Source organism: Sylvia atricapilla, chromosome 11 (assembly GCF_009819655.1).
Source record: "Sylvia atricapilla isolate bSylAtr1 chromosome 11, bSylAtr1.pri, whole genome shotgun sequence".
NCBI classification, from domain to species: Eukaryota; Metazoa; Chordata; class Aves; order Passeriformes; family Sylviidae; genus Sylvia; species Sylvia atricapilla.
In genome coordinates this window covers 14,337,422-14,353,298 of record NC_089150.1, presented here as the reverse complement: position 1 = coordinate 14,353,298, position 15,877 = coordinate 14,337,422, and the positions used below count along the sequence as shown (strand labels likewise).

The 15,877-nt window shown below is 40.5% G+C and overlaps 1 protein-coding gene across 3 annotated transcripts in view; it reads left to right on the top strand.

Annotated features, from left to right (window-relative positions):
• The first annotated feature begins 344 nt into the window (after positions 1-344).
• The window catches only part of CACNA1D (calcium voltage-gated channel subunit alpha1 D), a 168,299-nt gene continuing 152,766 nt past the window's right edge, over positions 345-15,877 (top strand). For all 3 annotated transcript variants that reach the window (XM_066326749.1, XM_066326748.1, XM_066326750.1), the window contains exons 1-3: positions 345-493; positions 2,556-2,874; positions 5,386-5,491. In XM_066326749.1, the coding sequence (XP_066182846.1) occupies positions 457-493; positions 2,556-2,874; positions 5,386-5,491 (462 nt within the window). In that variant the 5' untranslated portion in view covers positions 345-456. The remainder of the gene's footprint in view (positions 494-2,555; positions 2,875-5,385; positions 5,492-15,877) is intronic.

Here is a 15,877-nt window from a genome sequence, read left to right as displayed (position 1 = left end):
GGCGGCGGTGGCAGCAGCGAGGGAGTTAAAGCCCGCGGCGGCGGGAGGAGGGGGACTGCGAGCGGGCGGCGGCAGCGGCGGCGGGAGGAGGGGGCCGAGGCGGAGCAGGCGGCGGCGGGAGGAGGGGGACCGGGGAGCAGGCAGCAGCGCAGGAGGGGACCGAGGAGCCGGCGGCGGCAGCAGCAGCCGGGTTGCTAGGGATGGAGAGATCCCGTGTCACCCGGATGTGAGTGTCATGTTGGCCCAAACTCTGAGGGATTTGGCAGCGGCGAAGCGGCAGCGGCAGGAGGAGGAGGAGCAGCAGCAGCCCCTCGCACGTCTCTAGTCACTACAATGGGGGTCGGGTAGCGGGTAGCGCAGGGGCAGCGCGCACCTGGCTCGGGGTGGGGTTGGGGGGCGTCTCTGCCCTTTTCTGGTTTTTCATTTTCCTCTCACACGCCGGAGAAAGTGAGAAAAATGCACCAGCAGCAGCAGCCCGAGCAGCACCCTGAAGGTAAGAGCCGGGGCGCCCACCAAGGGCAGCGGCGTGCTTGGGGCTGAGGGGAGGGAGGGGGCGGGGGAGGATTTAGGAGGGATTTGGGAGTCGGGGATTGGGGGGATTAGGGAAGGGTTTGAGGATGGGGTCGGTTTGGGATGGGAAAGGAAAGAGCAGCTGTGTTCGAGGAGGGACCGGGAAGGGCAGGGGGTGAGACGAAGGCGGGACAAGGCGCTGCCCTCAGCGTGTGACCAACGTGCGAGTGGATTTATGCGCGTCTGTCCCTTGTCCTGGGGCCATTAATATCAGCTGCGGGAGGACGCGGCTGGGGCTGCGTTTGCCACATCCGTCGGACCGGGGGCTGAACCTGCCGGAGCTGCGGCTCCCGGGGGCTGCCCCGCGCCGGGCGGGAGGGCGGCGGGCCGAGGGCAGGGCGGCGGGCGCGATGCGCTCGGCCTCTGCCCGGCGGGGCGCACGGGGGCGAGACGCGGGGCTCCGCCGACGGGCTCCGGCGCTGCCACGGCCCCCGCTGTTGTTTATAAATGATGCCTCCCTCCTCAATCAGCAGCAAGTTAGTGTTGCCCCCGAGGAACGCAGTCACCCGGGCTTTGTTTCCCTTTCAAGCATCCATTTAAAAAGACGATGGCTACATAGATAGATGGGTAGGTGGGTGGTTAATTGCGCCGAGCCACGTTTCATGGCATCCCGAAGGGCAGGCGGAAGGCGGGGGAGATGGCTGTGCCGTTGCTTTTATATGTGGGGGCGAAAAAAAAAAAAAAAAAAAAAAAAAGAGGGGGCGGGAGGGGAAGCAGGGATGCTTTGGGAAAATGTTGGAGGTAGATGTGCCACCTTTGTCCCCGCGGCGGCTCTGCCCCCCGCGTCACCCAGCTGTTGATGTGCCGCCGCTGGCCAGCGCTCGCCGCGCCGGTGCCGCCGCTGGCCAGCTCCCTGGGGGCCCCGCCGGGACCCCCCCACTCCCCGCCGCCATCCCGGGGAGCCATCTTAGGGCGCCCGCGCCCCCGGAGCGGGGGCCGGTGCCGGCCTCGTCCGCGTGCGTTCGCGGCGCTCCCGTGGTCTGTGCCCCCCGCCCGGAGCAGGGGGGCTGTGCTTTCCCTGCCTCTGCGCTGCTTGACGAGGGGCGATTTTTCCTCCCCTCCTTGGGCAGATCCGTTTCACAGTCATCTCTCTTGCCAGCCCGAATTCCCAGCACGTATATTGTGCCGTTCCTCCATTTTTTTCCCCACCCAGGCATCAAGTTTTGAATCGCACTCAGGAGCCTCTCCTTCCTACAGGTGCATGTAGGAGTAGACTGTTGCGCTAGTCAAAGAGCTCGCGAGGAAGGATCCTTGCGAGGAGGTGGTGTTTTGCCTCTTTGCTGTCATCTGCATAAGGATCACTCGATTATTATTTGGAAGGCGCAGTTTATTTTTTAAATTTTCGTGAAGAAGAAAAACCAAACACTATCCTTCTACAATACCAAACCTTATCCTTTTACAATGGATTCCAAGTGCGAAAGATAGCAGAGCTTTATGAACGTGTTTATCGCAGACAGTATTGGATCTTCACTTGTGGGAGGCATCCACGCATTTTTCTTTGAGAATGCAAAGCAGGGCAAGATTTAACTTGCTTACAGGACTTCCCCCTCTACCTTGCTGCTTATTCTTAATTGAACAACGTGTAAGAATTTTAAACAACTGTTCTTTCGACCAAAATAAATTGAGAGAGTAGTAAATGCTAAGGTGCTACAGCAAACTTGATCTTAAGGGGTAGGTATATTTTACTGAATAAACACGGGGAAAGGAAGGCTTCCATCCAGTTAAAAAAAGGCATTGTAAGGGAGAATCAAAATGAGAAGTGTTTGCGTCTCAATACTTACATCAGTCCTGAGGTTGTAAAGCTGATTCCTGAGTATGTTTTCTACTGTTCAATTGCACATACCACAGCACTAGTGTATGTGTATATATCTGTATGTGTAATGGAAACATCACACTGCCATGAGGTCTTAAAACAATCTTTTTGGCTTAGACCCATTTTAGTGTAAAACAGTTATAACTGAGTACTTTTTTCTTTTGTCCCACAGAGGTGAACTATGCAAGCAGCACCAGGATTCCTCTCCCTGGTGACGGACCAGCTATTCAGTCAAACAGTTCAGCACCATCCAAGCAAACTGTTCTATCTTGGCAAGCTGCAATCGATGCTGCTAGACAAGCAAAGGCTGCCCAAAACATGAGTACCACCACAGCCCAGCCTGTAGGATCTCTGTCCCAAAGAAAACGCCAGCAATATGCCAAGAGCAAAAAACAGGGTAATACGTCCAATAGTCGGCCACCCCGTGCCCTTTTCTGTTTATCCCTCAACAATCCAATACGAAGAGCCTGCATTAGTCTAGTAGAATGGAAGTATCCTTTGTTGCAGTTTGCTTTTTAAATGATTTTCTTACATTTTCTGATCATATAAAGGGGATTGTTTTACAGGATCACTTAGAGCATCACAGCTTGCATCACTTGTATGTGTGGGTAACTGTCATTAATGTCAATGGTAGTTAATTTGGCTTCAGTTGCTATTAAAGATAGTCTCTTGTGTCATATTGACACAGAACATCATTTACTGAGGTAGGTAGCTCAAAGTCAGAGGAGAGCTCATAGCTGTTCCTTTTTTCTGGGAGATGTTGGGGGAATGTTTTCAAGGTAACATTATATTCCAGCAAATCTCTGCATTGCATTTTTTGCCTTTCCAAATAAAAAAGAGTGGATGGGAATGTATTTAGTCACCCAGTGTTAGGGAGATGGCCAAAGATGTCAAACCTGTGTCTTCCATATTGTAGTTTGGGGGTATTGCCATTAGGGCAAATGAGTCAGATGTAGAAACCTTTGGAAAAAGATTGTTTTTCCCGGTACTAAAAGTAGGGAAGATTTTTACTTAAGCCAAGGACATGTTCTAAGTGCACACAAGTGTCTGAAATACAATAATCTTCTGAGCTTATACAATCTTTGTCTACCACCAAACATTTTTGGAAGCATGTATATCTAGGTGGGAGATCAGAGATGCTGCCTTGTGTTCATGATGACCTGTGTAATGGGAAGGGAATGGAATTTCCTTTAGTTCACTGGTTATAATGTGGAAATATGCATTTCTCTGGCAAAATGGGTAGCATGTTGGTTTGGTGTATTATTTAATTACCAAGAAAAGGTTTGAAACAGAAAATAGTTTTTCTGAGGTACAAGGAAAAAAATGTTAGCCTATTAGCCATGGCAACATCCCTGTAATGGGAAACAGCTGTTCTAGACAGTAGATTACTGAAGTAAAACTCAATTTGTTACTATAAACAGAGCAGCCAACCTGGCAATAAGAGCTGTTACTCATTTATAGGGTTGGTGTTTCTCAGTTCTTTGTACAAAATTCAATTGCAAATTAAAGATAGTGAAATGGCTTCTTCTTTTGTTTAAACTGGTAGAAGTCCAACTAATTTCAGTAAATTGGCCTCTCCTTGGCTAAGGTCAGGTAAATGAAATTACTATGGATCTGGAGTGGAATAACTCAGCGAGAATTTGTCCCAGCAGCACCACATCATAAAACAAGGTTGTCAGTCTTGTGATGGTATCAATTGCTCCCTCCAATCTGGAAAATGCAGTTGTAACTTTATTTTGTACCCAATATAGCAGCTCTTGATGTTGATCTGCTTTGTAGACATAAATGTGGCTCTCAAGGTGACAAACTTTTAATAGCCCTGCAATCAAAACTTAACAGAATCTTATAGGACATATGGGCTTTGTAGGACTTTTTTTTTTTTTGTGTTTTTTGAGGTTTTTTTTTGTGTTTTTTTTTGTTTTTTGTTTTGTTTTTTGTTTTTTTTTTTTTTTTTGCCCCAGGGAACTTTTTAAACTGGCAAAAATATACTTTTGAATATATTTAGTACTCTTACCCCAGTATTTTATGGGACTCTTATGGAAACATATCTAGAAATTGTGCATCAAATACAGGAAAGGTTGACAAAAATTGTAGCTGAGGACCAAAGTACTACTTTTCCAAACTTCCACAGCTAGTTCCACTGGTACTTCATCTCAGTACCTCCATGTTTCTGGTCACTGAGAATAGTAAAATACTGTGTGAGAAAGATGACAAACTGAAGGATGAACTTCATATGCATGAATTCTAAGAAAATGAAGACTTTTTTTTGGAAGACAGGAGGTATCTCCACGTTCCCACTGCTGTTGTCCAGCTCTAGCATAGAAAGCAGTGCTGCAGTCCGTGCTGGTGTCAGTGTGGAAGTGTGTAGCCTCTCTTTGTGTGGCTGCCAAGCCAGCCATGATATTCTATTTTCTACTCAACACACCTAAACTTTCATCTGTCCTGACCAAAGCCAGGTTTCAGGAATAGAACTGTCAGAGACATGGAGTGGCTCAGAATTTTCCTGTGTCAATTGTACAGCTTTCTAGTTCTCCTGTAAGAGAATAGTTGTGGTTTTCTGGGAATCTTTCTCATATCCTACTTTGAACTATACTTTAAATGATTTTCCTCCTTCGGACAAATGTGTATTAATGAGACCTACATATGAGGACAGACCGGCTCTATGATTATTTCTTGCCCATTATGGTGACCCACATGTGGATTTCAGAGTGGGTAATTATATTCATCTTTGGAATTTAATATAAAGTGCTCTGTGACAGCATGAGTAATAGTTTTCACTCTTTTCAAAAGGAAGAGGACGTTGAAGGATCATTGTGATGGAAAATAATATGGTATATATATAGTGCTATAACTAAAGGTGATGGAGTGTTTGTCAGAGTTATCAGTCAAAAGATTGCCTTAAAGGAAAGACTTGTTTTACCATTGTTGATGCTGAGAGGAGAACTAGACTAAAAAGTTTGGAGATACTCATAAGTCATGAGTTCCTTAACAAGATTTTCCAGACCATTTGACATATTTATACTACTGTCTATTTTTGCCAATTGTGTGGCCTTAGCTGTTTACATCCCATTCCCAGAAGATGATTCTAATTCAACTAATCATAATTTGGTAAGTACACTGGAATTTTTATTTTATGTTTGTTTGCTATGCTTTTAACATGATTAACTAGTATTTGAGACTGCATTAAATATAGGTAATTTCAGTAAAAAACCCTGATACATAGTGCTATGCAAAATATTTATGGAATTGCTTTTTGTTTTTCTTCTCCCGGTATTGTGTTACTTAGTCATGTGTTTAAAATGAGTTTTTTAAGTCAGTAAGATTCTTTGGAGAGAAATATGCATTAATATTATGCTGTGTGTGTCCATATACTTGTGTGGCATAAAAACTTTAGTTTGTGTTTCTACTGCTTATATTGATTACATATATTTGCTAGCTGTTAGTCTTTCTGACACTTGTTTCAGACTTGAAGGTTTACTGCCTTTCCTAGTGTACTTCTCTACTCTCTTTGCTGTTTTTAATGGCATTATTCGGCTGTTTATTTTACTGGGCATCTTAATTTTTATGAGAGGGTGGTGGGAAATTTTGCATTAACATATTTTCAAAACTCACATTGATGTTCCTATTGTTTTAAAGTGGTCACTGCTGATATAAATGATCTTTCAAAAAAGGGATGGTTTTGTAGTAAGTGGTGTGTAGAGATGTATTTCTTTGGTTAAAAATAGTATACTATGGTTGTGCTTGAAAAGATAAAATGGGAACTAATTTTTTCAATTCTCTAAAACTTACAAAGGCTATCACTCAAGGGCAACATTGAATTATATCGTAATGATTTTGTTGTTTATTTTAAACTCCATCTTGAAATAGTAGAGTTGAGTGGTCTTGTGCACTCATAATCTGCATGTGACCCTTTGGATGGGTAAGGAAATTCATGAAAGAAAGAACTGGATACCAAGCAGTAGGTAATTCTGGACTCATTTACCTGGAAAATTAGGGTTGATATGAGGTCTTCTATTTTATGAACATGTTTGCATAATTTGTGGTGTGTATATGTTTATTTTTCTAAAAGTAATTATTTTGTGTTGAAGACCCATTTTTTGTTTTTTAAATTGCGTTTAAGTAAATATGGACAATAAAAATTGCCAATGAAAGGCAGAATAATTCAGGTCAGTGTAAAGAAAAAGTTATGCAGCTGTGTATCTGGCCAACCAACAGACCTTTTTTTCTCCTGGGAAATTCAGGGCACAAATCTCCATGGCCTTCAATCCACCCTGAGATCTGCTAATAACTAATTTCAGAAAGCATTACATGGGAAAGGTGAAGTAGTTACTTGTGTCAGAGGCTAATCATTTTGGAAAATATTTCTAGCATTAGTTTTGTTAGATTATTGTCTGGTGTTTCTGACCCGATTTCAATTCTACAACATACTAGTATTTAGAAAGACAATGGATATTTCATTCCTGATGATTTTTCTTTTTTTATCTAATGTGGCCAGGCTAGTCTAAGGAATAATAATTTGTGTCCTTTTTTTTTTTTCTTTTAGTAAGAGATTCTTGATCCTTATCTATTTTAAGTAGACGGGTTCTCAAACTCCTCCAATTATATGTATATAAAGTTTACTTGGCCATTTAAATTCTCATTTAAATTTGCATCCTATTTATCCTGAATAAATAATGATTCATTCCACTACATTTACTTGAAGAACAGAATTTATACTGGCAATGTACTTTGAGCTGCTGGGACTAATTTAAACTCAATAAGGGAGTACACAGACACATCCTATGTGTTCAGTCTAATAAAATAAATAGTTCTAGAATGAGGAGCATTGGCTTTTCCTATTGGTGAGGTTCTCCATCACGAAATATGTTAACCAATGGTCTGGGTTTGTGTCTCTCCTCTGGTATTTCACTGACAATTTCCTTGGTTCGTGTGGATTCAAGTGCACTACGGGGGAATATAGTAAAAGAGCTGAGTTAGAAATCTTCAGGCTTGCTTGGGAGCCTGCTGGATTCTGTATTTCCTGCTGCTTGAGGTGCTTGTGTTGGAGAGAGGGCTGTCTTATAGTGGGAGTAGGCATTATTCTGTTAATAATGTTCAGATCTTTTGTCTGGTTTGTGAGCAGAGCAAATCTTAATCATCATTGAACCTTATAGGTTTGGCAGTGTTTTGGCTCCCTGCATGCAGACATGCGTGGCATGGATGCCTGATCTGAGCCCTGAACTCTGGTCTTGCTGGGAGACTGCCCCACTCTGGCTTTAATTCAATTCAGCTTCATAAATTATAGTTTGCATATGGATATTATATCTAGCTTGGTTCTCTCAATGTTGCTACATTGAAATGGGTAGATGAATTGCTTTCCATCAGCTAGCTGAACTGGTTCATTTTTTTTTTTGAATTTGTAAACAGAAAAATGATGTATTTATACATGTGGGGTTTTTCTGTGAATACAAAATAGACATAATTTGTAATCAGCCTCAGAACAAGGAAGCAATGGTATGAGAACAAAAACCAGTGGAACATTGGTACATGGGAACTATAAATGTAAACTTTTCCATTTTTGGTTGGGCTCATGAGGAGGTACATATGTGAGAATTTGAGCAGTCCAAATGTTCATCCTTTATGACTTGGAAAGTTTGCAGTGGCAGCCTCAGTACAAGGATGTATGTGAATGTGCACAGACTGCAGTACAGAGTGATGAACTTAAGCCTAAATTCTACTTCATTAATAATTAGTCCCCAGTCATTGCATGTACTGACACAAGTGGGCCCTGTTCTTCTCCAGGTAGATGGGGAAGCTATTATTGAACTGAGAAGTTTTCTGTTACAGCAGAGCAGGGGCAACATGCTTCAGGATGAAATCCTGCTTCATATTTTAAGGTAGTTTCTTTCATCTGCCTTCAGAAGTCTCAGGTGATCTGAACTTTCCATGCTTGATTGAGCTCTTCTTTTTGGAAGTGTTTCTTGTCTGAGCTAGATAAGAAGCAGTTTCTAGCAGAAAGGGCTTTCTGTATATAAATCTTATTTCTGTTTCTGTCTTTTCCTTTTTATCCCTCATCTGTTGTATGTTATTTCCCTTAATTTCTTTTGTCTTTAACTTCCCACTCACTTCTTTCTTGTTATCTTTTGACTCTACCCTATGGCTTCTCTCTGTGTTTTCTCTTCTGTTTGTCCTCCTGTGCAGTATGCTTTTCTTTATCTCCTTCTCCCACCTCAGTTTGTCTTCCTGGTGTCATCCTGCTGTCCCATGTTCTGTTCTGTGCTTTGCCTCCTGCTGCCTTTCCTCTTGCCCTGACTTGCACTGGGCTTCTTTCTTTACCATGTGCAGGCAGACCAGCACAATACAAGTCTGGATTTTGGCTGTGGTCAAGGCATTGTTGGTTATTCTTTTTCTTTCCTTTTTAAAATATGTAAATATGAACAATAAGAAGACATACATTCATCCAGAGTTGCTAAAAATGACACCCCTCAAATTTGCGTTCAGTCTTTGGTTGCACTGCATCTCTTGTGATTAGACCCCCAAGGTTTGTGTGGTAACACTGTTCTACTTGAGATTGACAGCAGAGTCAGGGGGTAGGAGACCCAGCTGTACAAGTTTTAGCAAATTGGCAAGGGCTCATGAGGAAAGAATTTGCCTCTTGTGCACAAAGGTCTCCTAATGTTTAGTAAAATCTCTGTGCCCCTGATAACAGGATTCTTCAGCCTTGCCTGAGTAGCACTGTGTATGGGGAGCTCTGAGTGATGCTCTGTGCTAAAGGTTGTCTCCAGCCTGTGCTTGCAGAGCAGGGCAGGTGCTGATGGGCCTGGATGCCTCTTCTTTATCCCAGGGCTGGGACTGGGAGAGCCGTAGTGGGGGACACTGCTACAGAAAGGTAATGTTTGTGTCCTACTTTCAGGCAAAGATTTCCTCTGTAAGTAGCTTTACGTGGCTCTTTGAGTCCCTTCATCAGGAGGAAAGCCAGTGTTGTGCCTTCAATCTAGGGCACAGCAGGAGAGTACTCTGAGAAGAACCGGTTGAACTCTTGACTTAGAGGTGTCAGGCTTCCTGTCCTTATCTCATTAGCAACTCGATGACTCATTCAGTTCTGAGGCCACATGACTAATTAATCCATCCATTGAAAAGGTTGTTGGTTTTTACCTTGCACCCAGCTGTCCTCTATACAGAGATTATCTGAAAATATTGGTGTAGAATTCTATAAATTTTAATCTCATTACGTAAATAATTCTAAAGATATTTGTTTAATTGCTAAGTGTTCAATTCTGTATCTTAGAAGGAGGTCTGTGTTTATCTACTCCCTTTGCTGTGTTTACTTTTTCAACTCAAGGGTCTTTAAGGTCTGGCTCTCTTTCCACTCACTTAGAAAATATTCCAATCTAAATAACTTTTTGATACTGTGTTTCTGATATTTCTTCTATCTTTGGATTCTTAGCTAATGTGCTCTCCTAATGCTTCTGCTAGCTGGCATAAAAGTCATCCAAGTGAACTTTTCAGGAAAGATGCAAGATAATTTGGACTTGACTCTACTGAAAACACTTTGCTTGGGAAAACATGGTGGAGCCCTTATAATGACTTGTGCATACTTAACCAAGCTACCCATACTAAAGATACCAGATTAATTTGTTTTAAGAGAAAATATCATTAGGTTTAATTGAAGAAGATTCAAAAATACAGGATTTTAACTGATATTCCATAGGAATTTTACATTGTGCATTGATTCAAGTCAGTGAAATGTATTTACGTGTCTGTGTATGAATAGGAGGGGCCTGTGAGAAAGTCATTAGCTCAATTCTGAAAACAAAATCCCCACACATTAAAATGGGGAGACTTGGGTTGGTTGTTTTGTCTATATGCAAATGCTCTGAGGAATAGTTTTGATAATTTTTTTTGCTGTTTTTCATGGATATTGATACCCCGACATGTATTTTCTTGTTCAAAAACCCATGCAAGAACTACAAGAACAACATGCCTTATTTTTCTGAAAATTAGTAATGAAGTTATTTGATGGTTATTAGGTGAGATAGAATGCATTAATAAATAACCTTTGCATATTTGCAAGAATTTCTTAATAGATGACATTTCTGCAAGGGGATTATTAAAAAATGTAATTTAGTACTCATCCCTGTCTTCCTATTTCAATTTTTTATTTAATATTACTGTCAGCTCAAAACTTCAGTAGTATGAATTAGCTAATTATTATGGATATACTTTGATTTTTCAATGCAGATTCTGAATTAATTTTTTTCCTTTGTGTTATCATGCACACCTCTGCAAAACAGATGAAAATTCTGCGTTTTAGTGTTTTACTCTCACTTTACCCTACAGTAAGTTCCTGGGCCTATACTGTCTGTGCTGCACTACCCCAGAAATATGATATAGCTCTTGAATTTTTCTGGTGAATGTAATTGCATGTATCAAGTCCATCTCTAGCTGTGAATGAAACAGAAATTTTATTTCACTTTGTGGTTTAGGAAGAGGGCCATTCCCAAAGGAAAGATGTGACCAAGATGACTGTCAATTTCCAGCTGGTGGAAAGGTTGTTTGGCTTTGTAGAGGTTTGGGAATAACAGTCATGTCCTTATTCCTCTTTAGTTTGTGTCTCAGTAAAACTTAATCCATGCTGAAGTAGCTGGATCCTAAAATGTCTGTTTAGAGTATGAGGGCATGTGAAGATCTGAAGTTTGGTGTTACAGATTTCAGCTAATGACGCTATAAAACTTTTATTTTTTTTTTAATGCAATAGAGCTTCTCAGTTGTCCAGGCCAGAAGGCCTCACAAAAGGATGTACTTAATCATTCCCATTTGAAAGGAAATGTTTTTTCCATGTTCAAAGTTGCAAGCCTGTTCCTGTGGGGAATTCCTACTAAGGGCTTGTCTCTCCTTAAAGAGATTTGCTGGTAGTGCACTACTGGCAAATTGCCTGGGGAGAGAGAGCATACACCAAAAAGAGTTCTTTTTCTATTATAGGCTAAAGTCAGTCTCTCAAACAGAATAGTGCTGCACTGGTACAGAAAACTGTTTCTTTGGGTTTCTTTATGCTGTGGAGAGCAGTGATTCCTGACTCTCTTTTCTCCTTACTCCCTGCTTGATGAAGATATGACTTAGAAATATTTAAGTGTAGACTGGTTGTAAAAAAAGTAAACCTGTTCATTTAAAAACATAGAACAATCATATTGGTTACTGTATCAGTTGAGTGATCAGTGGGGAAAGTAGTTAGATCTGATGTTAAAACAGCTCTAACTGAAATATAAATTGAGCATTAAAGTGAGTAGGGTAAGTTTGTATTTGATATGCAAACTGTTGGAATAGAGTAAAAGTAGATCATTAAATACTCTGAAAAAACCCCTGAAAAATCCTGGTGATAAAACTAGTTTACTGACTTTATGTAAAGCATGTGAATTACTTGAATATTGAATACGTAAATCTAACAAAATACTAGTTATGGTTTTATTCCTTGACAATAGCTGATATGCTAAAGGAAACACTTTAGAAAGTTGTTTCTGAAAGTTTTACTCAAAGAATGAACACTATAGAATTGAGAAGCTTTCTGTGTTGCCATGTATCAATGCCACACCAAACACAGGTTGCCATAAATATTACTTGGATTTTTTTCTCTAAACCATATTTTAAAACTCCAGGTTATGCTGAGTACGGGTGTTTACTTTCTTTTAAAAAGATGTTCACATCAGATGTATGTTAGGTTTTGAGAACTGTATTTGTTTTTACCATGGTTGGTGTGTGAGTACTGTCTTGAAATGCCACAGGGTTGGGATCCATGATTTTTGAAAGTGCTGGTCAAGTTTGGCTTGTTTATTTTGAGCAGAACTGGAATAGTTTTTTCTTTTAGAAAGCTGGTCCCTGAGTACTTCAAAAGATTCATGTAGCTGTTAAATCAACTGGAATGCAGTTTCTGATCTGGTGAGCTTTAATGACTAACTGGTTTTGGTCATTGTTAATTGAATGTATGATTTGGTTTATCATTCATTTTGCAAGAACTCAGATTTGCTTATCCTTCTGTCATGCACCAAAACCTTTCTATTGCAGGGCATCTGGAAGAATAGGGCCACAAAGAAAGGTTAAATGAATATATAGTGATAGCAGGAGAATGTTACCACTAATGATTACATAGTGACCAAAAAAAAATCACTTTTAATTAATAATTTCATTTAATGACTTGCAAGTCGAGTATCAGTGTATTCCCCCTCACTGCCTGCTTCAGAAAAGATTGAGACTGAGTGTTGTTTCTGACTGTATAAAATTAGCTTGATAAAACCAATTAGCTGCTTCCATTTGTTTCTGATTTTTTTTTCATGGTATTTTTATGAAGAAAAGGGCTTTTAGAGTTCCATTTTTTTATTTGAAGAATCCCTTGATTGAACAGTATGGTATTTCCAGAAATGTAGGTGCCTGACTTCACCATTCAAAACAAACTTTATTTAAAGGTTTGAAATGCATGCTCATGATTCAGTGATTTTCAATTACGTCAGCACAGCTGGCCATGATACATAATTTGACTTTTCAATGTTTTTAGGGATTGATTAAACTTTGAAATGATAGGCAGATTGGTTTGCATGGATTTATAATAAATCAAGATATTTTTTTGCCCCCCTTCTTTAACATTAGAAGTAAATTTTTGATTTAGATGCACGGCTAGAAGTTTGGGCAGTGTCTAAGTCTGTTGCTGTTATGATTTTTTTTCACACTGATGATTATTCAAGGGGGTAGAGAGCTGTTACCAGTTTGCAATCTTGTAGAATTCTACCTTTGGATGATGTTAAGGATTTGAATCTTGCTAATTTTTAGTGTGGTAAATCACATAATGCAAGCCATGGTCTGTGTTGGCCAGTAAATGTGAAGGGATCACAGTAGACAAAAAACCTGCAGAAGCTCAGAATTTAGTCTTCAAATTTATTTTGGTTGCAAATTTTCCAGTAATTAAGATACATCAAATATTAGTTTGAGGGAAATAGTTCAGCCGAAAGATTCATTTGCCCAGTTGTTTTAGTTGTCCTCTTCTCATGTGATACAAACCAGGTGATATGTTGAATTTAATCACACCTGACAGCTTCTGTATGTTGTGCTGAACTACCAGGCAGCATTTCAGTAAAATGTGGGAGATCCAGTGGCACAGAGGGGTCTACAGAGCTGCTTACATTTGTTCCTTCAGCACAAAGGAAATCTCTTTACAGTATAAGAATATGGGCATGAGAAGTATTTGTTAATAAGGTTCATTAGTTGGATAATTATACTTTTCTGGGTTGCTGACGGTGGCTGCAGAGTGCAGCAGCCTCCAGCAAGACGGCATCTTCTGCAGCTCAGCTAATCAGACAAATGCAGTCCTTCCAAGGAACTGAGTAGCAAATACCCCAAAGCTGTATTATGTTTATCAGACATTTTGTTAGTGCAGTTTTCACTCTGTTGGATTTATTATGATGCCATTACTTATTTTTTTAATGTATTCATCTAGAATCCTTTAAAACACATACCAATGATGTGTGGCATAAATGTTATTCATCATGAAATGATATTTAAGTGATTCTTGTGATGAAGATAAGCATATAATATTTAATATTTTATTTGGTTTAATAAATGAATTTTTATTAGTTTTGAGTTCAAGTAATTTATCTCACAATAATTTCCTATAGCAAAGGAAAAAAGAAAGCAACCTACAGAATTATATACCTCTTATATGTTTATTAAAATAAGGTCTCAACATCTCTTGACATGACTGACTTGAGAAAAACTAAATAAATCATACAAAGGACCAGTGTTTAACTGAACTATACCTACAAGTCTCATGGTATTAAATGATGCTTCCTAGTTTGAAAGCTAGAGATGAATAGTTCCAGGTACAAAGTCTGTGACTGGCTCTGTTGGGGTCCCTCAGCTGCTCTAATTCTCAAGGCACAGTGTAGACCAGAAAGCTTTCCTCCATTCTAGTACCGAGTTGAATGATACTTAAAATGTTTTATGTTTTTTTCTCAAGTATAATTGAACATTCTCATTTAAGTGACAGTCAGTAGAACGTGTTTCTGGCCAAGGCCATGTTGTTCTGCTGGCCAGTGCTGCAGTTGTGTGTTTGTGTGGTCACGGCAGTGTCGGTGCAAGCCCACCTTAAGCCAGGCACGTGTGCCATCTGCATTCCTAATGCCATAAGAAGACCTTACCCTGAACTTGGGAACTTGCTGGAGGCTTTGCAATCTTAACACCCACAGTTAATGCAGATTGAGCCCAGGTAGACTGAGCATGCACAGATCTGGCCTGTCAGCATGGGTTAGACTTGTGACTTTTATAAAGGACTTTGTCTCCTGTAGTAAAGACTATTGACTGCTTCCCACATCTCTGTTTTCCCTAAGCACTGCATGGCTGAGAGTGTGTATCAGTGTGGATGAAAAATGCATGGGCTGCTGATTTAGCTTCAGCTTCTGAGAGCACCTGATTTCAACCAAATAAAGCAGAAACAAACTGCCAAGTTGTTCTAACATGATTTTTGACAATAGGGAGAGGAGCTTTGTGTTCCCTCTTTCCCTCACATACAGGCCACTTGTCATGCCAAAACTCAAACAATGGCAGGCTGAAGGGATCAGGCTTTATTAATTTTCATGCTTACAGAACTGGTTGCTTCCTTTAAAAAGAGCACTGAACAATGTGGGTTAAGAAAGCCAAATAATTTGGTGCCATAAGGGAAAGGAACATAGAGAACATAGGTAAGATTTTTAGCCAAGAACTTCAGGGATGAGCACTGAATGTTTCAGTTTGCCCCGGAACTTCTTGGTATTCTTGGACAGGATATTTATCTTTCAAGAATTTCAGTTTCTTGCTTGTAAAATAGCTTTCTGCTTTAAAAGGTTGTCAAAAGGAAAAGTCAGTTTGAGGCTGTGAAGGATCCAGATATGGTAAATAGGGTTTGTATAGACAGTGGAATGATATCTAGGGATTTCTCTTAAAACAGTTACTTTGTCTTCATCTGGAAATGGTTTTGCTGATGTTCGGGTGAATGCGTTCTGGAGAATTTTGTTTTTAGAGGCTATATTTTAAATTTGAGTATGTAGAGTGATTTGGCAGCAAATTTTGGCGAAGAAAAAGTGATTGGTAGTGGCAATATGGGAACAGAAGGAACAGCCACTGTTCCCATAGTGATACAGCAAAAGCAGTGACATTTAGGTAAACAGCAGTAGGACAGGAAATTTGGGGGAGTTAATGTTAGATGTCTCAGAAGATACAGTAAGCTTCCATACGGTGTTTCATATGTATCTGGAAATGCTAATGTTTAGCCTCTATTTGTTCTATTGGTGGCAAAAGCACTCCCAATATCTATTTGGGAAGTTCAGTGATTCCTTGAACAGGTAATCTGTCAGTGAAACCAAGGCAAGCCACACCTCATTCATCAGAAATTGCACATGGCAAAAAAAAGAGTGATATTTTGAGTGTTCACAAATAATGTGAGCTGTCCAACTGGTGGGAATGGAACCGCTCAAGGTGTTTTTGAATTGCAAGATT